The following is a 27,157-nucleotide window of genomic DNA, read 5'->3' as shown; positions in this document are numbered from 1 at the left end:
CAGTGGAGAACCAAGATGATGGGAACTGATGTGTGGAGTGAGTACAGGGGAAAAAGGTTTGGTGGATCCTGTTAACCTTTTTAAATAAGGTGCCTAAATTCTGCACGGTTATAGGGAAGTAGGCAGTGGGTGGAATTGAGGGAAGAGAAAATGGTTAAATAGCTTGCAAGAATCAAATTCTGATCATTCTGAGTTTTCTTCTGTAAACTTTGCAGTAGACATTTACAGTGAGAAAGGCGAGACTAGTATGAGAAATCTGTATCAATCATATCAATCAGTCATTTTCTCTGCCTCCTCTCACCCATTATCAGTTCTCTCTGGTTTCTGGACAGGACATTTGTCAGCCAAGTAGTGGGTAAAAAAGTTCATGCCAGTCTAAAAGAACAGGGTTAACTGAGGAGGACAGTGGTCACAAAAAAAATCTAGCAGTTTCTAGGTGGAGTGAAGAGAATGAGTCTGGCTGTGTTATGGTACTTATTATAGCTGAAGCAAGCAATGAGGGGGAATATGGAGTGATGGTGTGGGGAGAGAAAGCAGGGAGAGAGAGTGAAATTTATCAAGTGGTGAGCTGAGAGGTGGAGGGGTGTAACTATGATATCCAACGCTGGGAAAAGTCTACTGAAGAACCAACATGTTGCCTTCTCTATGGAAATGAGGCTGTTAGACTTGCAGAATAGGGATCCATATTAATGTTCATGATTTTGGAATGGGTGTTTATTTCAGATGTGCACAAACATTGAGCAGTATATTGTAGCAAAGTGAGCAGGACATGCTAAGCATTGAGATAGGCAAATGGAAATAAACACATTGTGTCTGGAAAAGGGATCATTATTCTCCCAATTACATAGGTGGATTTCATGCAGTGATTTGTTAGTTATTAGCTTTGTTGGAGATAGTTTATTTTAATATACTAGCTTGTACTGTGAAGAGTTTGTGACTAGTTGAATGTTAATGACTTACTTTGTAATTAATAGAGTTTTCCACTTTTCCAATCAGTGTGGAGAAAAAAAAGGACTTTTGCTACTTATGACTAACAAACTAAGAGATATAGTTAAAAGTTAGAAGCTGGAAAGTATTATGCACAGGCTGGCATTGTGGTTAAAACTGGGCTTGCCTAGTTGTCTTTTTTCTAACAAAGGCTAATGCTGCTTCCATATTTTTCCATTACTGAGTTAACAGTACCATAAAAGAACAGACATGGAAGTCTTACTTTTAACTGAGATCTGAGACCAGATCTAATAGATGCCTTGCTATTGTTTGTTGACTGAAACATGTTGGTGCCATGTCTACATACAATTACTATTAACCAATAAAATGCATGTAAACATTTGTTTAACAAGTAACTCATTAATCTTAGCAACCACCTATCAATCTTTAAAGAAACTCACCTATACATGTGTCATGGTAAATTTTTTCTGTAACCTGCTGTGGTTAGTGGCTCATTTTCTGCTTTCTTTTTAATCTGTGGTCTGAGTGAGGATAATACTGCTGCTTGTGGTACAAGATCATTTCTACATTACAGAACTTCAGAACTTTGACTGCACTTTCTTTGAAGCCAGCTTTATGATGCCCATGCAAATATCAGGTTGCCTTCATCTGTTCCAAATAGCTCACTGTTGAAACTGTATTAGATTAGCACATCATCATTCTGGGTAGAAGGGGGGAAAAAAAAAAAAAAAAAAAAGTACAGGCAAACCATTTTGGTTGAAGTTTATTCAAGAACCATTCCAACAGGACAAAAGACAACCAAAACCTTACAAAAAGTTTACAGTACCTAAAACTGTACTTAAATTGCTTTCCTGCAATTTTAAGATTATGAGGGTCCAAATTAGCATAACTACCCATCATCCACTATGCATATAAAGGGTGACCACAGCATATATAACATTAGGAGTTCAGTTTTACTGTTACACAAAGTTTGAACCTCATCCCACAACTTATTAGTGATCACTAAAAATACTCAAAATAAAATAATCATTCCACTGCCCCAGCTGAACCAGAAACATCATGAACACAACCGCAAATCCTAAACTGATTATTATACTGTTATTCTAATATTTGCCAAAACCCAAATATACACACAAAATATGTCTCTGCAACCTGATTCTAAAAATATAACACAGAACAATAGAAAATAGAACTGAAGAAATAATAAAACACTGAGAAGACAGAACAACTAGGAGTAGAACCTTTTAGTGAAGTTGCCATTAGTTTATTTTGATGTATTTTATGAATTCTTATTTTGTGGAGCCCTCAAATAGTAGACTGGTCGAGCTTGACCTTCGATGGAAGCGGTCCAGCCTCATCATCTTTCCCACCCGAGCTGATGATTACAAGGGTGGATTGCGGGTAAGGGGTCAGTTTCTGATCCTTCATGTATTCCGAGTCTCCATATATGCTCAGTTTCTGTACAGATAATGCATAATTTAAAATATATACCATGAAAATTTGTTTCTATGTACAATTTAAATGTGACCCTATTTTGAAGTTGTGTAATGCAGATATTTTTGCAATACTGGTTAGATTTAATTGGATATACATTTGCCATCTCTATAGTGACTTTAGAATTATCATCTCTCCTTAAAAAAAGGAAAATAAAAGCTAGCTAAATAATTGAAAACATAAAATGCTTATAAATGCCTGGAGACTGCTGCATTCCTGCAGCTAGTCCATATGGGTTCAGCCCTTGAATTTGCACTGGCCCAGTACAGTCCCGATGTGGGTTTGGTTACGTTCAAATGTGGGCTGAACCCACTGGTTTTAATTCTAATGTTTTAATGGGTTAAAAAAAACAAAAACAAAAAAACCCCCAACACATTTAGTGTTTCAAAAGGAAACAATACTACAGTCATATTTCCCGACCATGACCATTATCTTTTCTGAGCTTGTGGCCATCATTACTGAGAAAGAACCTTCAAACATTCAGAATGAAATATGGATATTGGCTTATTTTTTGATACTGGAAACATTTATTTCATGGTATCAAAAATGTGACTGAAGTGTTAAGCATATGTATGTATTTACAGGCTGGCTCAAAATGTCATTGTCTAACAAAATATTAACCTTTAGGTTTGTTCAAACCTGTTCCTATGTCAAATGATGGCAGTAAAACTTTAAGCATTAATTAAAAGAGACAGGTCAATTAACAGACAGAAATAACTTCCTTTAAAGCTGCAGGTTAAGGGGTTAAAAACATGGGGAAGGAGATCATTTACCTCAGCAGGGACATACTGATCCACAGCAGTGGCTACTGTAGCACAGCAAATCCAGATCAGCACCAGAACTGACAGCACCAGAGTGGTGGTGAGGATCCACCCGGGCAGCCAAGGGTTTCTGAAAGTCAGACAGACCATTAGAGAGAGAGTGTGAGTATGTATGTATATATGTACACACACACACACACACACACACACACACACACACACACACACACACACACACACACAACTGCACAGAACAGGAGATAAACAGGCAACATGGGAGTGTAACTGTCAGAAAGTCATTATCTAAAGCAAATCTTAGACAAGATCAACAGGATTGCTCATGTAAATGTGTTGATGTAAATGTAAAGTAAATGTTTCAGATTTGAGGTAGGTACAAAATAAATTCCACATTGCTGTCTTGAACCTCCATGCATTTGATTATGTTTGATGTTAACAACTGAACATGAAATAGTAAGTTCTATTGTATCCAACCTTGAGAGGCAATTAAAAAAGTTGTAGTCATCATCAGAGTTGCTCTGATCCATGGACATGACTCTCTCTTGGATGTAGCTCCTGTCGTAGTCTTTGTAAACTGGGTCACTTATCTCATGATCTGTAATAGTAAAAATGACTAAATATGCTATTTGAGTGTAAATGGCAAAATAACAAATGAAATTAATAATCTGCAATGTGATCATATGAACAACATAATTGAAAAAATGGACATTTAGAAACCTTGGCTTCTATAACAGTGTTCAGATATACTGTTTAACTTCAAGATTAAGGCATTCAATTTCAAGGTGAAGATCTGGGATGCTAATTTTACTTCTCACAAATTAATTTATTTTGAATGGTTGCTCAACTAAATAGTATGCTTTAAAGGAAACGGATTAAATAAAGTGTTTTCTTAAAACTATAAGGAATATACATGCAGGCATATGGTTATGCTTACATAATCTCTGTGGCTCTTCCTTGAGCTCCTCTCTCTGAAGTTCATACTCAGGGACAAACTGGACTTGTGGAGCTGTCTGCAAGACCATGACACATCTGATTTTAACACCACTGGCAAGCATACTTGACTAACATTTTTCAAAAGTACTACTTGTTGCTGTCTAAGTGTAAATAGAAAGAAGATCCAATCTTATTATATTTTACCTGGAAAACTACAACTTTTCCATCATCTGCTTGAAGATAAAATGTCCAGGAAGAGGTGATGAAGCTATGAGCTTGGCTCATGACATCATCCCAAAATCCTCTCACCAAGGTAAGTGGGTAGAGGAGATGAATTCTTGGCATCATGGCCAACAACTTAAGACAATAAAAGTAAATAACAAAGCAAAAACCTTTAAATATTATATTCAATGAAAGTAGACCTGTTAGTATGCATAAACCAGGCAAAGTATTAGTGAGTACACCAAGCCTCATTTCTTTCATTACCTTCTCCTGTCTTTGCTCCGCGAATGGAAGTTGACTTTGACATCCCAAACTGCAAGCATACTGTTCGTCTGCTTGATTATAAGCCTCATGACAAGCTACGGTTACATAAAACAGGAGACATCGCAGACTCAGCACCACCCAAAGTTATGGAATAGCAACATCGATTATAGCTTTAAGATCAACTAAAATAGTGTCATAAATATAACGTAACTTAACTATGTGTATCGATGAACGTTATGTTTTCAACGTACCAGAGTAGCATTCAGACTTGGTTTGATTTAGATTTTCAGTGTCGCCAACAAACTGACAAATGGAGAACAGCCTGCATCCCCTCTGACAAGCATACAACTCCTCTTCCTATCAAAAACAAACATTGCTAATCAAGCGATATTAGCTACGTATCTTCATACCTAGCTAATTAGTTCACTTACTACAAATCAAACTCATGACCATAGGATAGTCATGTACTTTGCGAGCTACTTCTGCTGCAGAAACTGCTGGTGTTCATCGACAACGTGCAAAAAAACCTTTATCTATGGAGGCTACATCATTAATTCTAGCTACATTGCTAACGATAGCTACTTGAGCTACCCAGCAATCTAACAGCATCTTAACCTAAGATAGCTAGGTTAGCTAAGTCCGCTTACAAACCATCCTGCAGTCTTTAATTGCTTAAGTTTTGAATTACATCACCCCCTTGCTAATTTCTGAAATACCATTAGCCAGCTTATACGTACTCGTGAAGTTTTAGATTTGGTAGCATACTCCGTTTATACAGAAGCTAACCTAGTTATGTTGGCTACCTAACGTTAACAACTAGGTACTCACCCGAGGATAGGTGTGCAGACTGTAAGTCATCTGGCATGTTTTGTGACAAGAAGCTGTGTTGCCCAAAACCCCATCAAATACATCGGCTGACGTCGAGCAACTATAAAATACATATATAAAGCTCAGCAAAACTGCGTAGGACTTTATCACATGCATGTCTATACTGTCTTCAAACAAACATCGACAAAAACGTTCCTCTTCCTTGTTTGTGAAGTAGCTATGCAGCTAGCGAATATCGCGTGAACTCGCGCGATTTCTTAGTTCGTCACTTATACTGCCTCCCGCCCGTTTGTTGTAAACATTGGTAATCGACGTCGTAGAAAATAATATATTAATATATAATATTATTGTTATGGCATTGTCCAACTAGTCCAGTAGAATAAAAAATTTAAAATTCTATATGAAATTAATTGTAAAGATTTTTAAATGTGTGCCCACCTTCCCAATTTGTGAACGCTATAATTTTTTTTCAGGTTTTATCTTCTACACCAGTAATAAATTTTGAACTTACCTACATAATCTTCTATGACCTCTGTAAATATCTATCCTAATCAAGCAAGCTTTGCTCCTTGAAATATCAAAGAGAAACACCAGTACTATTTTAGAAACAGTAATGAAAAAGTAATAAAAAGGCTGAGGACCATAAGCGCATGCACGCACACACACACGTCATATCTGTGAATTTATGGGGGAAAAAAGCCAAAAGATCAGTTTACTTTGATGTGCAAAATACACGATGACGTGTCAGAATAAAATCACATAAATTGTGTCTTTATTGAAAATCAAACAGCTATACAACTGAAACATACACACTATTTTAATTTAGGTCAATTTCAAGGAATCTAAAAACCATGACCAAAAATACCATAGTTCTAAGACGTCACCTCTTATTTTGCGATGGGGAAGTTAAGACGTCAGAGGAAGCCCCTTATTTAACAATATAAAAGACCCCAGCGAAGACCCTGGTGGACACTGTATGCGTGCAAATATGAGTGACTTTGGGAGACTGTGGCAAAACAGGAAATGCTTCCCTTGTGGATTTACAGGACCAAATTCAGGCACAGAAAAGAGATGTAAGCTGTTGCAGCAGTTGTTTTTCAGTGCTTGCTCTTTTTGGATTTCTTGTGAGAACGATGTGGCGATCGGGAGCGGGATCTTGATTTTTTGGATGATTTCTTGGGTGTTCTTGATCTAGACCTGCGTGACCGTTTGGGCGTGACAGGTGGAGAGGGGGACCTGCAGAGAAAGAAAGAAAATAAAAGGTTAACACCCAAAAGCATGCAACAAATACAAAATGCCAGAGGACGTGCAGACAGTTAAATGAATTAATGGCACATTCCACATTAGAAACCTTGCAGGAGAAGGCAAAGTTCTACCAAATATACTGTCTGAACACTTTTCTGTCAACATGTCCATTGGATATCCACCAATGACTGTTCTGTAAAATACTTCAGAATCTCTGTCCTGATCTTTTGAGCCATTTCCCAGACTCATCTTAATACTTCAGCTGCCAAAGAAGTTAAATGACATACTAAATAATGGGAACACCCATGATTTGACAAATTGATCTACCCGAAGAATATTAACATAATACCAGAGATCCATCTTATCCCATTATCACATGCTACCTCACTGGCCATCCTCTAGCAATAAGCTATGGGTCAGATAGGTAACCTTTTGAAAACAGCTGTAGAAATGCCATTTGCTCACCTTTTTGAGGATTTCCTACTACTGTCTCGTGGCGAGTCTTTGTAGGAGGAGCGCGAGCTGTCCTTGTTGTACGACCTGTCTGAGCGTTCCGAGCGGGGTGATGGTGATCTGCCCCGGCGGCTGCTGCTACTGCGGGTGGGACTGGGGGAGGGGCTATGTCTGCGTTTCCTGTTGAACCAGAGTGTAAATGTCAAGGTCAGAACACAGCACAGCGCCATACAATGCATAATTATAAAGATGAAGATTCAGAAATAAAGTCTGTTGTCCAGTAGAGGTATAAAGCTTGGAAAATTTTCAAATGTCACTAGAAGAGGAATGCAATGCCTGTCCACTATTATTTCCAGCAAAGAAATTTGACATTTCTGATTCACAATCAAGTTAGTTTGGCAATAAACATTCATTAACCGCCTTCTGAATGAGAATCATAAAATTATTGTTCTTTTATCTGTGACCCAAAAAAAAAAGCCTGATGGCTATAAAATGGGAGTCTTGTGATGGAACAAGCTGTCTCAAGTGCTCTGAGAAATACATTTTAGTTTGTCAAAAGTTAAGGTTTACTATGGCAGTTTAGTATTATATTTGATCATCGGTTGAATGTGTTAGCGTTAGGTGCATATGTACTGGGACCTCATCATATGGTCTTAATTTGGATGCATGGGTGCAGCTTTGAACTAGTGCTGATTTTAAGAACTACACATTCATCTATTTTGCTCAAAGTCAGATGTTGTGGATGGGTGGATGATTTATCTCCATGCCAGCTTTTTACCACAGAACCCACTCAGCTAAAAAGCTCAAATCCACCACACATGCAGGTAAACTGCTATCCAAGAAAACCATGATGCACAGCAGAGTTAACTTGCTTTTCTTTTCTATTCGATGAGGAATCTTCTTTTTCCTTCTCTTTGTGAGTCACGTCAGACTTGTCTTTGTCTTTTTTCTCCTTTTCCTTGTCCTTATCTTTCTCGACCTCTTTTTCCTTTTCCTGAAAAACAAAGGACGACACAGTTACACCCTGTTCTACACTACCCCATGGAGTAAGATAATCTGAACATTTCACACACAGAATTAAAAACTGCCCTCAAAATGTTACTAACCCTCTGCAATAACTTATCCCTGTAGAGCTCCACTTGTTCTTGAATACTCTGTCCAGATCTTTTGGGCCGTTTCCCAGACTCAAGCTCATCTTGAAACTTCATTACTTTGAGCTACAACAAAAAGAAGATGAATATGGAAATCCAGAGTAGTATTCTGGAACATGGACCAGTTTAGTATGGACCTATGGAAGCGTACCTCGATTTCTCTGAGTTTAGCACGCTTCTCTTCACTCATCTCTGAGAGCTTGGCCAATTTCAAGTCATGGTATTCTTCTTTGATAGGCTGGGAGTAAGACTGCTGTTCTGCTGAATAAGAACTCTTCAAAGGAGTCTCTTTCACATCAGTTTCATGAGTTTTCCTATTACATTAATTATTTAGGTCATTAAGTGTCATAAGCAAGAACACCAAATAATTATGTGGTGAATATATTTAAAAGAAGAATTGCCATCACATGCACAAACTATCAAAATCAAACCAAAAAACACTCCTCTCAAATTAGATAGTAAAAATTTGCTAGCTATTACCTCTCGTTACTTTTTTCTGAATCTTCTGGTGCATCAAAGATTTCCCATTTCGATGTCGTTACAGCTAGAAAACAAGGAGAACAAGGTCAGTATTTAGGACAAGTCCTTTCTCCCAAAATAAAGAGAAAAAAGGGGGAAAAGTAAAGAAATTTAAAAAATGCAGGCAATCTTAAGCACATAATGTGACAACCACCCTCACAGAACAAAAGCATTCCTAAAGGTCCCTCTAGATAATATTTTATATTTGCAAATGTAAACATAAACATACCTTGAGCTTCAAGAGCTGATCCATCCACTTCCTCCCATTTTGACGGAGCCATCTTAAAGCCTGGTTTTGGCCCATCCACTAAACAAACAAGTCGCAATGATGTAAAATTCCATGACCGGATTCTACAGGCTACCAGAGACTGTTGGGGCATTCCATTCTTGGTATTGCATGTTAATACATTATTTCAAGTTATATGAACACAACAAATGTATTTCTAACAGGGCTTATGTCTTGGTGTACCTGTGATACATTTTAAAGCCTAGACTCAATCAACTCAAACACGAAAAAAATCCAAACAAAACAGTTTAGCTTGAAATATGTCGCAAGAAGAATTCTGATGTCAGATAAGTAGTTTATAGATGGCTAACCAGAAGTTTGACAGGTTAATTTTAATCATGCCGGGATGCATTACTCACAGGGAATGCCATCCAGCTCCTCTTCAGATCCCTTTATAGGGACTCCATCCAGGTCATCCATTGGAGCACCGTCTAGTGGAGCGCCATCTAGTGGAGTGCCATCAACATCTTCCAAAGGAGCACCGTCTAACTCCTCTTCCACAATTGGGGCACCATCTATGTCTTCCACCTGCTCAACTTGCTATGTATGTAAAATAGAGCACATTATCAGCATGGCTCTTTGAAAGTTTACTGTTGATACAGCATTTATGACGGGTATATTTGTTGACCCTGACAAAAGTGCCATTTTCTATTAAGAAGGTAAAAAAAACAAACAAAAAAAAAACAAACAAAAAAAAAAACTTGGAAACAACCAAAATTAAAATGAACAAAAACCTGATTAAAACTAACCTAATTTAACACATACATTTATTCACAGAATTTTAACATGGGCAGAACATTAAATGTAGCATGTTAATTCCTCCAGCCTTCATTTAATTTATAGGAATAAACAGAAATGAAAATTAACATAGTCAGTTACCATAATTTGCACATAGCATGGTGTTCTGAAACCAGCCTCACCTCAGGCACCTCCACCTCCTTGTCTGAGTCCAGACTGACTAGACCCAGGAAGATGTTTTGGAGCTTGATGAGGAAAGGATCGGGATATACCGCCCACTCCTCCCATGCCCGGAAACAAGACATCACTCTTTGCTGTGGAGACCAAGGCAAAGTCCATCAGCTTCTGACCTTTTGGCATTTTCCTCTTGATGTTAACAAAATATCAGACGGCACTTTACACAACCCCCAATTGTTCCCAGTAATCAAATCGTTGTTACTTCCCCCTTTCTTGAAGTTCAATTCTTAAGTGCTTAACTCGCATATCGTCTTCATTGCACGTAAGCAGCAATGGGAGAGTAGCCATTGGACAACTCAAACACAAAACTGCAGCTCAGCAAAAGGGAAGCCATACCTTAAAATGCTCCGACTGTAAATGACCCTGTATCGTCTTGAAGGTGGCGTTGAGGTCTGAGAATATCTGGCAGAGTTTCGTTTCGAAGCTGTTAAAGAGGAAATGTGTTTTTAGATATGCATTCATGAATTTACGCAGAGTTGTTCAGAAGTGAAAGGCAAAAGAGAAATGCACTTACAATTTTCTATAGTAGGACGCATTAGCCACTTTTGCCGAGGAGTTATACAACACATCTGACACCAAATACAACCTTGCAATCTGGTAGAAAGGAGAAAAACTAATTTCAGCAAAACAAAAAACAAGTGACACTAAGACAATATTTGGTTCCCGTACTGATGGGAAAAAAAAAATATGACGACAAATTCTCAGGAAAAGGCGTTTTGGCTTTCCATTGCTTTGTTTATGTCCCAAAACCTTTACAGGCAGAAGGAACATATTAAAAAAAATACTCTTCATACTTCATAGTATGCCATTACATATATTTTTATAATTTAATAATGCTAGTTATAACATTCAACAAACGTTCAGCAAAAAGAACAGAAATATGTTACAACCAAACAGGCTCATCATTCCTGGATGAGAACAGCCTAGGCATGGTCCTAATATCGTAATAAGCACACTTGATCGACAGCCTGTCACCAGGCTCACAGCCAGCAATGCTACTCAAAGAGAGCTGGCACGAGGAGGGAGAATAAGAGAAATACAATGGTTCATATATAAACCTACTGATGAGGATTCTGATGCACATAATTTGAAGTCCTGGCAACACAAGACTCATTCAATGGTGCTTACAAAATTGAACATTTTTATGTTTTCTATCAGGAGAAAAATGAAACTACACTAATAGGCATCTCCGTAGATGATGAAAAACTGCATATACTTAATTGCAAAACATTTTATCCTAGCACTGACTACCTTAAGTCTTTCCTGTAGGTAATATCATTGTAGGCTGATGTAATGCCAGTTTTAAAACATACAGAATTTACTCGTTATTCAAGGTGCAGTCTTGATCTGACGACATAACATCATTTGTGTGATCTCTAAAATCTGCTTTAGATCTGCATAGAATGTTATTCCAAGACAACCACTACCATATATTCTCAACATGTACAAACATATTTGATGTTTGAGTTTGCCAGCACAGCCATGCGTATGACTTTAAAAAGACCCATGCCGTATACAGAAAATTTACTGTATATCTGGATAATGAGTTTGCTCACTAGATAGCTTTCTGTTGATAGTTATCCAAGATGTTCAAACTTGAACACAGGTGAGAAGTCAGGAATTCAATGTATTTGGGAGGATCATCAGTTTTCTGATAATAATGTTTAAGTAAGCTTTCCAATATAAAGACTTCCCATTTGTTTACTTGACACACTTCATACATGTACAATGTAAGCTTAGTGCAAGATTAACCTAGTTAGAAAGAGAAGACAGATTCACCCTTCAGTGTTTGAGAGTTTAACTGTAACATGCATAAATGGTTCTCTCAGACCAGCAGTGAAGTGTAAATTGACCTTTTTTGGGAGGGGGGTTTTGAGGATAGACAGTGACTCAGTGACGCAGTCCACGACCTCCTCGGCTGCGTCAGCGTGGGTAAGGCAGAAGAGCATGGCTTCGGCAATGTCACTCCTCTTCGGCGTAAGACCACGGAGCATCTCCTCCAGTTTGTCTCTCTCGCTGCATGGGGGAGAACAGAGGGTTGACCTCACCCTGTTTCTACTCCCAAGTCCTGGTCCTCCTGTCTGTACTGTGTTCTCCCCGCTCCAACACACTTGACTCAGCTAACAAGGTAATTAACGAGACCTTCATGAATTTAAAATGAGTGTGTTTAGAGCAGGGGAAACGCTACAGCTGTGCAACATAGGGTTAATCAATAAGTAGGATTGATAAACAGCATCTTTTAAGATTTTAATAAACTCCTCAAGGCCAAGGTACATCTAATATAAAGCTTAGGAGATAGGATACTATCCCTTCCTTGCATCCCTCCCCAGCCACGGACAGAGCAGTTACAAAAAGCATTTCACTGCCAGTTATACTGTGTATGACTATGTATGTGACAAATAAACTTTGAACTTTAGTATAGGCCATAGCATTCTAAAGCTGCTTTTTGGTCAACCATTATATCCAATATAAACCTTGGCTTATAAATCAATTACAGCTACAAATGGAGGGTGACAGGAAACCATCCTGTAGAAATTCATCAATCATTCATGAGTGGCATCTCGTTAAGCCACATACTCGTCTTTAAGCGATCCTTTCTTGCTGGTTTCCTCTTCGTCATCATCGTCACCCTCCTCATCGTCGGGAGTGCCATGCAGATAAGGGTTCAGTGGAGGGGGTCGCCATAGAGATCCATTCTTAAATAACCTGAAGTCTTCAGTTCTCCATTTGGTTGGAGAATCTCCCTGTGGATCGTATTTCACAGGAGTTTAAATCTCCTGACCCCCTAAAATTTTACATTACAAATCTGTGCCAAAGCTGGGTGTGACCCACCTGCAGTATGGAATATAGTTTCCATCGGTAATACACATGAGCTGGGCTTTGATTTTCAAATAAAAACCTGTTAAATCCAGAACAAACTTATCTTATTTATGTGCAGAAATGTGCATGTATAATTAAATGCAGCAGAATGTTATTTAATGGGATAGCAGTCATAGTTTACTACAAAAAGCCACCATAGGCTCTACAGCCTCAGAGTACAAACATTTGTAGATGTGAAAAAGTCCAACTTGCCTGTATAGGGGATTGTTGATTTCTCTGTTCATGATCATGGCTTCAAACATGGGTCCCTCACGCACCACAAACTCGATCATTCGGTGGATGAGAGAGAGTAAATTCCTATAAGAAAAACACAGTTAAAGCGAAACAGATTCAGAAGCATCTCTGACAGCCAAACCACCAACTCTCCTAAGCCTACTGCATGAGCTCTGGTAGACTACGCCAGCTTACTGTCCCTGGCACACACTTAAGACTTACAATCTCAACTCAGCAGCATTGTGCACAAAGTACTAAGAGCAATGTACACAAACTTGTAAGATTTAAAACTCACTGGTGGTGTAACAGCACACATACACTAACAATGAACAAAATTAAAAATGCTTTGATGTATTCACAGCCATAGTATTGCTCCCTTACTGAACATGTAACGTCACCTTCTGCTAAAAGTCACTACTTAGTTATATGGCCAAATGACATTTCTTAAAGCTTTTCTGACAATGGAAAACGTGTGGATGGTGTAAGAAGTGAAACCATAATAGCACGGTCACTTAGGGGTTAGGGACAATAATGGAGTTCTTGGATTGGCCCCCAAAGTGGCCAATAAAACAGCAAGATATCTTTTGTGGGGGTCAATATGAATTGGTACACAAATCACATGTATTGGAGCCGATCATACCAACGTCAGGCAATCATTCTGTATACTTTCCCCAATCCGTCCTGTGACGCTTTTCTGGTCCCTCGCTGCTGCAGACAGTTCAACTTGTGCTGCTCACCAAGGCCAATGTCAAAGGTCACTGAGACTACAGGGATTGGGTGCTGATTTTTGACTAATGCCACGACGGCAGTTGGAGTGAGCAATAGCCAGAGGAAGTTATCCATGTGTCAGTAGTGCTGTATGCACCTTTAAACGTGTAGTGTTTAGAAGAGTGGTGCCTTACTAACTACTTTAGCCTCATAATTTCTGACAAACCAACCAATGGAAAAAATCTGTGAAAGTGCAGGACATGCCATAGTACAGTCTATTTAAACGTATAGAGGGCAGACAGGACAGTGGCGAACAGTAATGTATGGAAACAGACATGTTGCCAGGTCTTTACAAAGCTATTTAATACTTTTAAGACCTCACAATGCTTACTTTCCTCAATTTAGCCTCTGTATAGCACAAGACAGCAGGGTCTTAGAGGAACATGATGCGGAGAAGTAGCTTGTGCATGAACGCGCATTTGTGTATGTGTTTGGGAGAATGTATTAGGTTAGTAATTACTCAAGTGTGTGTTCATGCATGGACTCAACTGTTGCTCACCCAAACCAATCACTGGTAGCATTCATATGCCCAATCAGGTAAACGATAGAGATGTTGTTCTCTACATTTCATATGAATTTGGAAAAAAAGAAAAACATGTACCTTTCTGTTGGGATAACCACTTTGACTATGGCTTGCGACAGAGTCTGGATATGAAGTCACATCAGATAATAAACATAGAATATATGTGAGTATTGTTAAAAAGAAACAAGCATAATACTATATGCAACATACTCCTACAACAATAAACGTGTTCTATGGTGGTCAGTTTTAGAACTTAAAACTCAACTAACTCCTTATAATAAAGAAGCACTGAAGGCTACACTTAATTCAAAATATACAGTTTAAACCACGCTGTCTATTGAGCTGAAAGCATTTAACACAACAATCCTCTCTAACCAAAAAATAAACAAAGGAAATTCGATTTAAAAAAAAGAAAATAAAAGCAAAATGGCATCATTTAAATTTTTCTTTGAAGAATCACATCAAGGCCTATGAATATAAAAACAGTGACTTTTATTCTAAAACACTTACCGGTATCACTGCATAGCATTTATTCTAATCTACAGTTAACCAACATGGCAACAAAACAAACTGGGTCCCGTTCCGCATAGTTAGCTTACCAACTCTGTTCCTTACAGCCCTCCAACTGACTTAGTTGGTCAACTCACAGCTGGATTAAGTTAGCCAGCTGACTCTATTCCTTAGACCTGGAATAGTCAAATAGGTACCTAGTTCCAGGGAACACTGTTTTAAGATCATGATGATGATGATGTCTCAAGGTAACTGGTCCATCAACCAAATTTATGCAGCTTAATCTCAAATCTGCTTAATTTTTTAGAGACAGACCAAGATATTTTACCCCCGAGAATTGGTCAATTATGGTGAGCAGCCTATGAGGAACGTGACCCTGTTTTGAGAAACCAATGTTCTTGAACAAAAATAAATACCAAAAAAAAAGAAAAAAAAAAAAGAAGAAAAAAAAAAGGGGGGGGTGGGGGGGAAGAAAAAAAAAATTATATATATATATTTTTTTTAAAACTAACCTGACAAAGGTAATCAAAAGCCTTATTCTTTCCCTCATGCATGCCAAGTTACCTTCTCAAACTCCTCTTTGCTCTTTGGAGGAGGGGGCATGGGAGCGTTGGGGTTCTTCAGCCTGTCTTTGGGCTGAGCGTTGAAGGGCAGGCCGGAGGGCGGAGGCGGGAGTGTGTGCTCCATCATGGAAGGAGGAATGTATATGGGGTGAGGTGGAATTGGCACGCCTTTGCCCCATCCCAGTTTCATTTCAAAGTTCATGATTACTTTCCCTGAAAAAGAACACATCTGAAGTAGCTAAATGTTGCTGAAAGGCTTCTAGGGTGAGTGTAAATAACATGAACGAGGGAAAGAATTGGCTGTTCAATAACACACATACTTAATTTTTTTGTGAACTTGCTAAGTTTTAAAAAACACAAAATGTTACTGTACATCACAGTTTAGACTTTAACTAACACAAATTGTAGTTTTCAATCGTAACATACCATTTAAGTGTTTGAGTGCTCGCTCTGCATCTCTCCTTGTCATGAAGGCGACAAAGCCACAGTTCCTCTCTCTGGCTCTCTCCTCATCAGTCCTGGGCCACATGATCTTCACGCTGGCCAGAGGACCATAACGGCCAAACTCCTGACAAAGCATCTCCTCGTTCATCTAGAATGGAGAACAGCAGAGCAGATCCCCATGGCAGGACCTGGATCATATGACTAGGACCTTTTACTTTTAGAATTTCACATTAACAGTTTACAGTTAAATGTGGCAGGCACACAGGATTTATGTAGAATCTTATTTGTCACAACTGTAGTCTTCTTGTCATAACTAACTAAAAATGAGGCAACCTGAGGATTACCTGAGGATTTATATTTCCCAAGTAAAGGTTTGTGGTTGATGGGTCACCAACATCATGTGAGCCTGGAGCGGAGTCATCCAAAACTGGAAAAATCAAAAACATAACCCGATCATCTTACAAAGTCACTCCACTTAATTTCAACATCACCACCACCACCATCATCATCATCATCATCTATCCACGATGACTTACACACATAGACAAATGCTCAAGGGATTGCATTACTCAGTATATAAAGCAAAATTACCACTGGACGGACGGTTTCTTCGTGAAGAACCATCCGCTAAAAGAAGCAGAAAATCAGTGTAAATTTTGTTTCCATGATGCAACACAGACTGTTAAGTAGTGGGATCGGCCAAGACGTGTAGGTTTGGCCTAACTGGCCAACCGGCCTCATAGAAACATTATCCTTTCTCGTTCCATTTAAATAACCACAAAAAAGGCCACACTGTACACCACATCACCAATCCCTATACCTACACCAAACTGTAACCAGTCATAATCTATCAAAAACCTTAACCAGTCAATTTACTCGTAACCTAAATCAGCCATAATCTATCCCTAAACAGTCATAATCTTAACCACTTATAACCTATGCCTAAATCCAACCTAAACCAAGCAGACAATGAATGTGACAGTGCACCATTTCTGTGACATCATTTATATTTTAACCCAAAAAAAGCATTACATCATTGTGAAAATTCCATAACTAAAATACACTTACAAGATCGTCTTCCTTCCATATTGGAAAGAGGTTCAAATCTACTGACTCGTCCCTTCATCCTGTGACGTTCATCACGCTCCTCCTGAATCCTAAAGGGCAGGGGACCACACACTTCATGGTTTCATCCACATAGGAGCTACATTTTGTCCCATACAAAAACAAGCAATAAAAGACTCACTGTTTCAGCTCTTCTTTGAAAAGCTCAAGGTTGCTTTTTTTCTTTTCTTTATCCCCTTTCTTTGTTGCCTTGGGACAAACAAAAGACAAAATGTAATCTTACAGAACAAGAGACATTTACAAAAAAGCAGAAAAAGCAGACTTACGTTGCGTTTGTCTATTGCAAGAAACTGTGGAGGAGTTTCCAGGGGTAAAAAACTTTTTGCCTCCAGAATTTTTGATTTTGGTTTGTAAAGCTTTCCTTTCTTCTCATCGGCTGCGGTTTCCTCTGTAGGTCCAAAGGAAAAATACATGAGAATGCTGTACACAAATCTATACCACACTACGCAGTGATGAGCCTCACAACTGCTGAAATTAATTAATCACTAAATTATGAAAAAGCTTTACAAAGTATATATTAATTATTATTTATACATCCAACAACATAAACCTGATTTATTGGTGATATGTGCATGAACAGTAAACCTTGCTAGGACCATTCAATAGGTAGGATAAATCAACACAACACCAGCTAAAGGTTGTTAGTGGGTTTTATGTGAACAAATAACATATGCATGGTAAAAATTGCTGAATACCTGTATTAGTTTGTGTAAATCAATACCATAAGTTGCCATTTCAGTTTTAAGAACAGCACTGTTTTACCTTTTTTTTTTTTGCAGATTTGATCGTGCAGAAGGATGGGCAGGAATGAAGTGTAATCTCTTTCTCAGACATTTTAATGACCTTCTGTATTATCATTTAGCACAATTACTGCCCAAACTAAAACTGTACTCATCACATTTCAAGCACATTTTCCCGAATTCCTTTACTAGTTGTGATGTAATGCACATTAAGTTTAAATCTTAAAATCAGTTCATTAGCTATTGCTTAGCCTTCAACATAAAAGTTTGCATATAGAATTTACCTTTGGTGGCATTGGCAATGCCACCTCGGACAAAGGTCTTAACTCTGCCTTCACCTCCCTCAAAGGCAGCAAGGAATTCCTCGTAGATCTCTGCAGCTGCTTTCTCATCCTCCTGAATGTTTGGCAGAACACATTCAATGAATCAGAGGCCACACTTTATATTCAGTGCTGGTACAGTAATACATACAGGATTACAAAAAAAACACAAAATTACTATAATTACTGCATTCTTTAATGCATCTACCTTTTTCTTGAGTTCATCTTGTTCTTTTTTGCTCAGCGTTCTTTTAGCCACAGCCATTTTACCAATACTAAAGGCCTTCAACTTACTTTCCAACAAAGCCTGGGGAAGAGAATGCATCAATCCACTACACACTTTAAAGTATGCAAGTCAAGAGTATACTAAACATTAGAATACATGCTACATGACATGTCAATCTCTTTCCTTAGGAACCAGCGAATTCTCACTGTAACAAAACGAATTCCAGCGCTACACACTAAATGTTGTACTGTACTGGCGAATGATTATTCATGTTAGCTGAGAATGTAGCTAAGTGTGTTCGGCAAATGCATATTTCATGTGAACCTAAATTACGAATTCCCGACTAGGCGAATCACAGAATCCCGACAAAGGGTCTGGGTGGTTACTGGACAGGACGGTAACCATGTTGCTAGCTAGCGTTAGCAAACGCCACTGTTTACGATGTCACGTGTCTTGGCGACATTTGGCAACGTATCATCTTATTCATCCTATTATTTAACCAAACAGACCTTTGGATTACGCTCTGTAACATATAGCTCTTCTTCAATACGAAATCCGCGTGGGTCGATGTAGAGATATTAGCTAGTTAGCTATCTAGATGATTAGCCAGCAACATCATTATAGCTAACTAACTAGCTAGCTATTCAGGTCAAGTTAGCCTACCGCTAGTGAAACTACAAAGTGCATCTAAATATTACTTAAAGTCATACGGATACATTACAGTCGTTATTATGACTAACACATTAACCGTCCATATTATGGAAATGATTCATCTTATTTATAAGAATATATGCAACGTAGTTAGCTAGCTAGCTATATAAATGAAGTTAGCAAGCTAGCATTAGCCATCAGCGTCATTAGCAGAGACCATTTCTCATGTTATAGCTATATATCGCTATAACTACGTTATGATACTACCCAATCAAACAGAAACCTACGATCTGTTCATTAGCTCAGAACATACTGCTTAACCTAATGCATTTACGTGCAGAGGAAATGTAAGAAATTACCTTTGAGCTGGCCTTCTGCGCCCCACCTGGCGTTTTGTCCGCCATTTTCCCAGCTATGCAAGCGAAGGGTACGTTCAAGAAGCACAATAAAGTAAAGTCAGCAAATAGCAGTTTACCACAGACTATAATGCTACGTTTTTACGATGTTAAACTAGTTTTGCATTATGAAAGGTCCGCCTATCGATCCAGTGAACTATCTAATGAATTAAATCCACGGTCCGGAATTTGTATAGCTATTTTTGTTTATTTTTGTATTATAGGCTATATAATTAATTCCAGAGGTGTCCTGATAGGCTGTTTCAGTATTTCACCACAAAGAGTTTACTGTCAGAAACATTTTATTAAAGTTTTAAAATACACATACACAATACAATAGGCCTACTTCATATTTATGCTTTTTCTGCATTCACAGATGTTTTAGACCCGGACATATTCACAGGAGTCACATAAAATGAAAGCACAATAATTAAATCATTGTCAACAAATAAATGCTAATTAATTTTAATTATAAGACTATAACCTACTGCCTAATATACTACACTACTGCCCTAAAAGTCATGCAGAGAGTATCTGAGTAACTCTATCTCTGTCTCTCTTAATGTGATTTAACGTCTTTTCTGCACTCTGACTGTCAATATACTTGGCAATTATTTACCCCCTTTGGCATGAATAAAGTTTATTTACTTCAGTGTCTGGTCATGAATGTGATTTTTGTTTGTGTTTGGTATTAAATTAAAAACTGAATAAGAAAAACATTTACATTTGGTGTACAGGTAGCATCAGGCTTGATGCTTAGGAAAGCTTGGAAAAGAATATCAGTGGCAGTTATTGTATTGCCCATAACTATGATTAAATATTTGTACTCTGTAACCCAGTGATCCCACATCACAGGCCTGTGGTGCTGTGTTGCTCTAATCCACTCCATAACCATTCTTATTTTATAAGTATTAATATCTTGTTCATTGTTTGAAGAAGTTCATAAGTTTACTGTGAACAACATTTGGGAGTGAACTTTGCTGGTCTGCATGTAAAAATGAACTAAACAATGAGGACAGCAAATAAGGGCTGCTATACTATCACATTCACAATGCAATGCTGTACAACAATAACTGGTAGTCTTGAAGAGCTGAGACAAGTGCTTCTGTCTGAATAGCAATCCTTTACATAACCTCTAGGGCATATCCCATATTGTTCCATGCTTAGACATCCTACAGTTTAGTAGCTGGATGTTTCTGGTTGTTCCCATGTACCTGATTACAGAGCTGAAATTTCAAGGGTCTTTGAAGGCTTTTGTGCATTTGGGAAAGATGTTAAACTCCATTTTAGTTCCAGTGGAGCCAATCTATATCACCCAATCCCTTCCTTTGGAACACGAATATAGATATTATTTTCACAGCACCTCCTTTGCTAAAATAAAAGTTTGAAACGGAAACTTAGAAACCTAGTGGAAGAAATTAAGTAACTTAGGAATAGCTTTGCTTTTCCATGGCCCACATTGCCAGCATCTCTGTAAACAATTCAGTGCTCCCTTCTTAAGGAACATGTAGAACGATAATGGACATGATCATTTTTTTCAAGTGAACCAAATAATAATAGATATTGTGATGGAGGTTGTCACTCGAGAGGGTAAAATGTGTGTTCTGGTGCCATGCTTGTGAGCTGGCTGTTCGGTTTGATTGTGTGTCTCCTACAAGACAACAAAAAGTTGTCTCCTCCAAAAAGTTCAAAGGTGTCTGCTTGCTTCCTTTGCTACAGATGTGTCAAGGTGACATTTACTATCTTCATTCTTCATGCATAGTATATACAAGAATGTATCAAGTTCATACTGATCCAGCTGTCTGGGAATTTTTCTTATAGCTCATTGAATATTGTTCACAGAGAGATTAAATGTTGCAAAAGAGGTCTCTCTTACAGTTGCATGTTTATCTGCAGTTTTACAGATCATTTCTATTTTTTATGGAAATAGATTCTCCATTAGGTCTACATTCCAACAGTCCTGTGCTTTGTGTACTAACATGGACTCTGCCCAGTAAACCATGACAAAAGACAAAATAGGAAGGCAGCAATAGGCAATTCCTTACAGTTAATATAAATATAAGATGAATTCCATTTACTAAATACACTTCTGTCAGTGTATAAGACTGGAGCCCAGGACAGCTAGAACAGACAAGGATGTGTTTGTGAACCACCATTTGTAGGCCTACCACAATTCTTTGTGCCCTCTATTCTCTTTCTTTAATTTACTTCACCCTCATGTTATAGCATACAACCGCAAGTTCAAATAAAAATTCATTCACATATTTGATTTAAAAATAAGCAGGTACTGGTAACCTCCAACCTGAGCCTTTAAATTGTGATTACACTGTGATTTGAAATTTCAGCACCATCGGTAGTGGACAGCGTCTGAGAGTTATGCGTGCCTTGCAATTAAAAACACACAAAACAGCTACACAACAAAGCATGAAATGGTTGTTTATTTCAACTTAAATTTTTTTTTTTACAAAAGGGTATAATCATGTTACAGACGATACAGGTTATCAAGGCTATATTATGAAACAACTGAGGCAGTTTGCTGATGACCAGACGGCTCCACTCTTAGCATTCACCGCGTGCCTTAATTGAATGACATTAAATCAAGGTCCGCCGCGAACACGCAGAGTTGGAGTCTAAAATCTCATCTACAAGGGATAGCAAACAGCCCTTTATAATACAGAAGTCCAAACTGCACTGATAGCTTGTAGAGAATACGTCCATCGAAGCAGAGGCTATTCCATATATGATTACAAATACAAATGTTGACAGTTCGGTTTACACGACAGGCCTAACACTTACTTGCATGAAACCTAATTAGGCCAATGCATTGTCTTATATCCGGACTTTAAAAACACAGAAAAAACACAGAAGAAACGGAAGAAGCCATGGGTAACCATACCCAGTTGTCTGACTTAAAAGACGCGCTCATACCTTGTGCATTAAACAGAAAATAGTGTAATCTACAAAGTACATCATCTACAAAACACATCAAACTAACAAAATAGCAAGACTGTTCCTTATTCGAGTCTAATTAAGTCGTGATCTGATCTTTTCGGGTCCTGAATAAATCAAATCCCTTCGCTTAAAATAGCGTTCCGTTAAACATCATGGAAATAAATGAAGCCGATGAAACCATTGAATTGGAAACAATTATAGAATGACACCAACTGTTTTGGTAGAACACAACCACGCCAAATTCGGCATTATCCCATCCTCAAAATGAGCAATTTTTCCATTGCCGCATCGTTTTGCCCTCTGTATAAGCGCGTATGATTTTCTCCAAGCGATGATCTGTGAAGGCTGAAATTATATCACAAACCTAAATGAAACAATTTGACCGTGTCTGTCGGTTTCTCTCATTAAGATGGACTTTAAATTATTGACTATCGCCACCGAAAATAAATAGTCTAGGTTGTGGACACTGCACTGAGAGCGAGATTACGAGAGATGCTGGTGACGTCACAATGCAGACAGACGTTTGCTAGCAAAATCCCCATTCTGCGTCCTTGAAAAGGAATTTGGAAATTATAACGTCTATTGGGCTCCATGTTTCATAATTATGTTATATGACGAAAGGGGAGCATTTGCATTGGTTCCCAAGTATGCGCGATAATACTGAACTAGCTATAGGCTACGTGAACTTTGTTCAATCTCTGGGATGCCAGAGGGGTCATATTTTGTTTCCCATGTCATAGCCAGTTTGATTCCAAGGAGTACACCAGTGACATTTTTAGCATTTTTTAACAGAGTCAAAACACTGACTTTATGAAATGGTGCATGTTTCGGTTTCAGTTTGCCGTAGTTCAACTTAATTTGTGTTGTATGGGTGCAGCATTTATCAGCCTAGGCTGTGTTATATATTGTCCATAGATGGCGCAGCTCAAAAGGAAACCTAAATAGGCCAGGGTTTTGTTCAGGCGCATAAACTACATAATAAATAAATAAATACATAAAGCATTGCTAGCTATTATGCTATTATAGTTTAGACAGTAATTCATATATATATATATATATATATATATATATATATATATATATATATATATATATATATATATATATATATATATATATATATATATATATATATATATATATATATATATATATATATATATCTATATATATATATATATATATATATATATATATATATATATATATATATATATATATATAATGTGTGTGTGTTTGTGTGTGTGTGTGTGTTTGTGTGTTTGTGTGTGTATATATATATAAAACACAGCATTTGCGTACGTGGAGTGGGCCCTGGAGGAGGAGGCGGGGATATTAAATTGTGGTATGTTCACTTTGCTCAGTGTTTTGCAAAAACTGTCTGGTACAAAGGTAAAAACGTGATACAGTCGAGTAAAACAGGCTGCAGTTGCCAGAATCAAAGCCCATACCACCCCCTTCGTAAACATGTTTCGAAAACGTACCATTTGATCCGATGACGGCTGCGTAGGCATGAAGTCTGCAGAAGTTGTAAACTGCGAGCTATTAAACGATTTGCCAACTGACTCGAACCGGATTAAACCGTATCTTCTGGAGTTAAGACAAAAATCTGAAAACGAACCTATTATTAAACAGCGCCTGGATTTATCAGACAACTTTCTGATTAGGTTTTTGAGAGCACGAGACTTTGACGTGGAGTTGTCGCTTAAGGTTTGTTATGTACACTTTCTTAACTCTTGAAAGGAAGGTTATAGCCAGTTCTTGTGCTGAGCGACAAGTCGTATGGGTGGTGATGTGTGATTTGTAATGGTATCGCAGCGGTTCTTGGAGGATTAATATCTTAAGAACCTACTGAAGTTTTACTTTCGTTTGTTACCAGATACGTACATATTATGGTGAAATGTAAGTCAAATGTTAATGTGTTAAAGCGGCCAAAAAAGATTTATTTACCCATTTTCTCAGTTTCCTTTACATTTTAATCATCATCATCATCATCATCATCATCATCATTAGTAGTAGTAGTAGTAGTAGTAGTTTGTGGTCATACATTGACAGTTTATTAACACCCTATTTCTCAACAGCTGCTGATTAACTACCATAAATGGAGACAGGAGTGTCCTGAAATAAGTGCCAACCTGCGGCCATCCTCTGTAATAGGCCTTCTGAAAAACAATTACCATGGGGCCCTCAGGTCAAGAGACCATGCTGGAAGCAGAGTCTTAATTTACCGAATTGGTCAGTATTAATTGCTTTACCAGAAAATAAGTTTAGTTTTTTTACTGAACTGTAAGGATATTACAGTTCATGCTGCATTTTTGTGTGTGTATCTTTAGGACAGTGGAATCCAAAAGAGTTTACAGCGTATGAAGTTTTCCGTGTCAGTCTCATTACATCAGAGCTGATTGTTAGAGAAGTGGAGACCCAAAGAAATGGCCTGAAAGCCATTTTTGACCTCCAGGGATGGTGCTTTGCTCATGCTTTCCAAATAAATCCTTCTTTGGCAAAGAAGATTTCATGTGTACTCACGGTAGGTGTTTCTTGGTGGTTAGGGTGATGATGTAGTCTCTGAGCTTCATTAAGGTAGCTGTACAATGCATGTGCAAAGATAGGAAACATGGCAATCTTGCATCAGCTACAGTTAAAGTAATTAAAACTGCTGGTCATTGGAAACATAATGAGCCACATAAAAACCTTTAGGCACACCATCAAAAGACTCCAAGAATAAAATACTTAATTTCATAAGAAAGAATGTGTTCATTAAAATAATAAAATTAATGGTTACCTTACCTTACATTAAGGGACCTTAGCCAGTACTATAACTTTAGGAGTGTATATGTACTGTCTAGGTCGGTGGTACTGGTCTCTGTGGAAGGTCTACCTTCTGGAGAAAAACTTGTTGGCTCTTCATCAGTCCAACAATGTGTTGTACATCATGTTTCTTAAACTGAAATCAGCACAGGATCGTGGCATTTCTGATAACATTCGAAGTTGCATTTTCACAATGTCTTTGACATGCTTTGTTTCCATGTGATCTCACACATGCTGTATAATTGTAATGCATTGTCCACCAAACCCCTCTAAATCTTAAGATAATATGTATGTTAAAATGTGTTGCATGCCCAAAAGGTAGTATTTTTTATTTGAAATATGTTAAATATTTGGAGTATCCTGAAACAAACTAAGAAGTAATCACATTAAATCTCTCTGTTTAATAGGATTCATTTCCTTTAAAAGTGCGTGGCATCCACCTGATTAATGAGCCCATATTCTTCCGTCCTGTCTTTGCTATGATCCGACGGTTTCTATCAGACAAGATTAAACAACGGGTCAGCACCATTCAACCTACCACTTTAGTCCAAATTTTCTTCAAATGTATTGCCAATATGACTCTTAGTATTTTAATATTCGATTATCTTCATTTGGATTTATACCACTATGAACATGGCTTTTATGTACAATTTGATGCTATTTGGCAATTATACTGATAAAGCATTTGGCATAGATAATAATAAGTGTTACTGCTGCATTTTATCCAACAGATTCACTTCCATGGTAGCTCATACATGACAAGTCTTTCTGAGCACTTCCCAAAGGCTATTCTCCCACCGGAGTATGGAGGTACAGGCCTGAGCATGGAGGAAGTGTGTCAGGAGTGGACGGAGAACATCATGCAGTCTGAGAACTATCTACAGAGCCTATCTGTAGATGTGGGAGGTGGTTCCTCTCAAGGCAGCTCATGTGGCCATCACTGATCAAATAAATTCATCACACCAAAATGAACTCTTTTGGTTTTAGGTGTTGAAATATGATGACAACTGGCTAAACTTGACATTGTTTGTGTTTTAGAAATTATGTTGTTATAAATGTTTACCTTGATCTTAAAAATTAGATTTTTAATTGATCGATTTGTTTTTGTAAATTACTGAAGAGTATTATAACATTCCAGACTTTAGAGGAATAATAATACAGTGGAGACATTAGGTTCAAGCTTATGAAGGATGCTGTCCTTTATACCTCTGAAATTTTAACACTGCCTGGAAATTATTTTATATCACCTACTGCTAAAGGGATGAGAAAGGAATGTCATTATAGGCCTGACTATTATTTTGAGCAAACATATACATTTACATGTAATATATAAGGTCAATATAAATATTGGTATAATACTCACTGAAGACTATAACAACATGGTGCTACAAAGAGCTAATATGTTCTTTTAACTATTTTGGTTAAATTCATTTTCTAAAATTCTAATAGTTCTCTGAAAACATTTTTATGTTTTTCTTTTTGAAAGTAACCTGAAATGTAAGATGTGGTATACCTTTAGAAAGCCATTTAGTTAAGCTATTATTTGCTGGACTCTAGGTCCTTGTGTACTTAGGGTCTGCATGACTGCAGGTACAGACTTATTACCCACAAAAGAAATGCACCGTCATTGACTGTGAAAGTTGGCTACTGTCTGTAAAACAGTCTCATTCCTAGAATATAGACAACAATGTTTCTATTATTTTTCATTTAATGAGACAAATAAGGGGACTTACTAATGCTACTGATTTTACTATTTGAAAACAGAATGTTATGAATTTTACTATTTGCAAACAAAAGATGTTTTTGTGATTACATTAGTTGTGAATTCACAGTTAATTTTATTTAAAGCATGAACTATATTTTCTGGGAATTAAAAATTAAAAGTCAACAATATAAAATGCATGAAACACATTTTCATTTACTGCCAATGCCCCCCCCCCCA

General features: G+C 37.7%; 3 protein-coding genes across 5 annotated transcripts; 1 reads left to right on the top strand and 2 right to left on the bottom strand.

Moving 5' to 3' along the window:
• Positions 1–1,693: 1,693 nt before the first annotated feature.
• Positions 1,694–5,698, bottom strand: tmem59 (transmembrane protein 59). Its single transcript, XM_027008529.2, has 8 exons — positions 5,469–5,698; positions 4,892–4,997; positions 4,641–4,735; positions 4,359–4,511; positions 4,156–4,231; positions 3,696–3,816; positions 3,216–3,333; positions 1,694–2,406 (listed from the first exon to the last, which is right to left on the bottom strand). The coding sequence occupies exons 1-8, from the start codon at positions 5,622–5,624 to the stop codon at positions 2,254–2,256; spliced, it is 978 nt and encodes a 325-aa protein (XP_026864330.2). The 5' UTR covers positions 5,625–5,698; the 3' UTR covers positions 1,694–2,253.
• A 514-nt stretch (positions 5,699–6,212) lies between these two features.
• Positions 6,213–19,520, bottom strand: u2surp (U2 snRNP-associated SURP domain containing). Of its 3 annotated transcripts, XM_027008571.2 has the most exons (26): positions 19,420–19,520; positions 18,392–18,490; positions 18,148–18,259; positions 17,390–17,511; positions 17,245–17,312; positions 17,067–17,155; positions 16,590–16,625; positions 16,343–16,425; positions 15,981–16,146; positions 15,556–15,767; positions 14,560–14,603; positions 13,170–13,274; positions 12,930–12,996; positions 12,675–12,841; positions 11,951–12,113; positions 10,612–10,691; positions 10,434–10,521; positions 10,043–10,174; positions 9,482–9,662; positions 9,066–9,143; positions 8,798–8,861; positions 8,469–8,631; positions 8,273–8,383; positions 8,039–8,160; positions 7,179–7,346; positions 6,213–6,704 (listed from the first exon to the last, which is right to left on the bottom strand). In XM_027008571.2, the coding sequence occupies exons 1-26, from the start codon at positions 19,462–19,464 to the stop codon at positions 6,566–6,568; spliced, it is 2,904 nt and encodes a 967-aa protein (XP_026864372.1). In that variant the 5' UTR covers positions 19,465–19,520; the 3' UTR covers positions 6,213–6,565. The 3 variants fall into 3 exon arrangements, with proteins under 3 accessions (XP_026864372.1, XP_026864373.1, XP_026864374.1); XM_027008572.2 differs by lacking the exon at positions 16,590–16,625; XM_027008573.2 differs by lacking the exons at positions 14,560–14,603; positions 15,981–16,146; positions 16,343–16,425; ... (5 more) ...; positions 18,392–18,490; positions 19,420–19,520 and having other exon boundaries at positions 15,556–15,640.
• Positions 19,521–23,879: 4,359 nt separating this feature from the next.
• On the top strand, positions 23,880–26,211 carry ttpa (tocopherol (alpha) transfer protein). The gene is made up of 5 exons (XM_027008599.1): positions 23,880–24,117; positions 24,489–24,642; positions 24,741–24,934; positions 25,623–25,733; positions 25,947–26,211. The coding sequence occupies exons 1-5, from the start codon at positions 23,920–23,922 to the stop codon at positions 26,157–26,159; spliced, it is 870 nt and encodes a 289-aa protein (XP_026864400.1). The 5' UTR covers positions 23,880–23,919; the 3' UTR covers positions 26,160–26,211.
• Positions 26,212–27,157: the final 946 nt, after the last annotated feature.

The sequence above is a fragment of the Electrophorus electricus genome, chromosome 15, assembly GCF_013358815.1.
Source record: "Electrophorus electricus isolate fEleEle1 chromosome 15, fEleEle1.pri, whole genome shotgun sequence".
Lineage (NCBI taxonomy): Eukaryota > Metazoa > Chordata > Actinopteri > Gymnotiformes > Gymnotidae > Electrophorus > Electrophorus electricus.
Note: the sequence above shows the minus strand (reverse complement) of the source record. Positions and strands in the feature narration are given on the sequence as shown.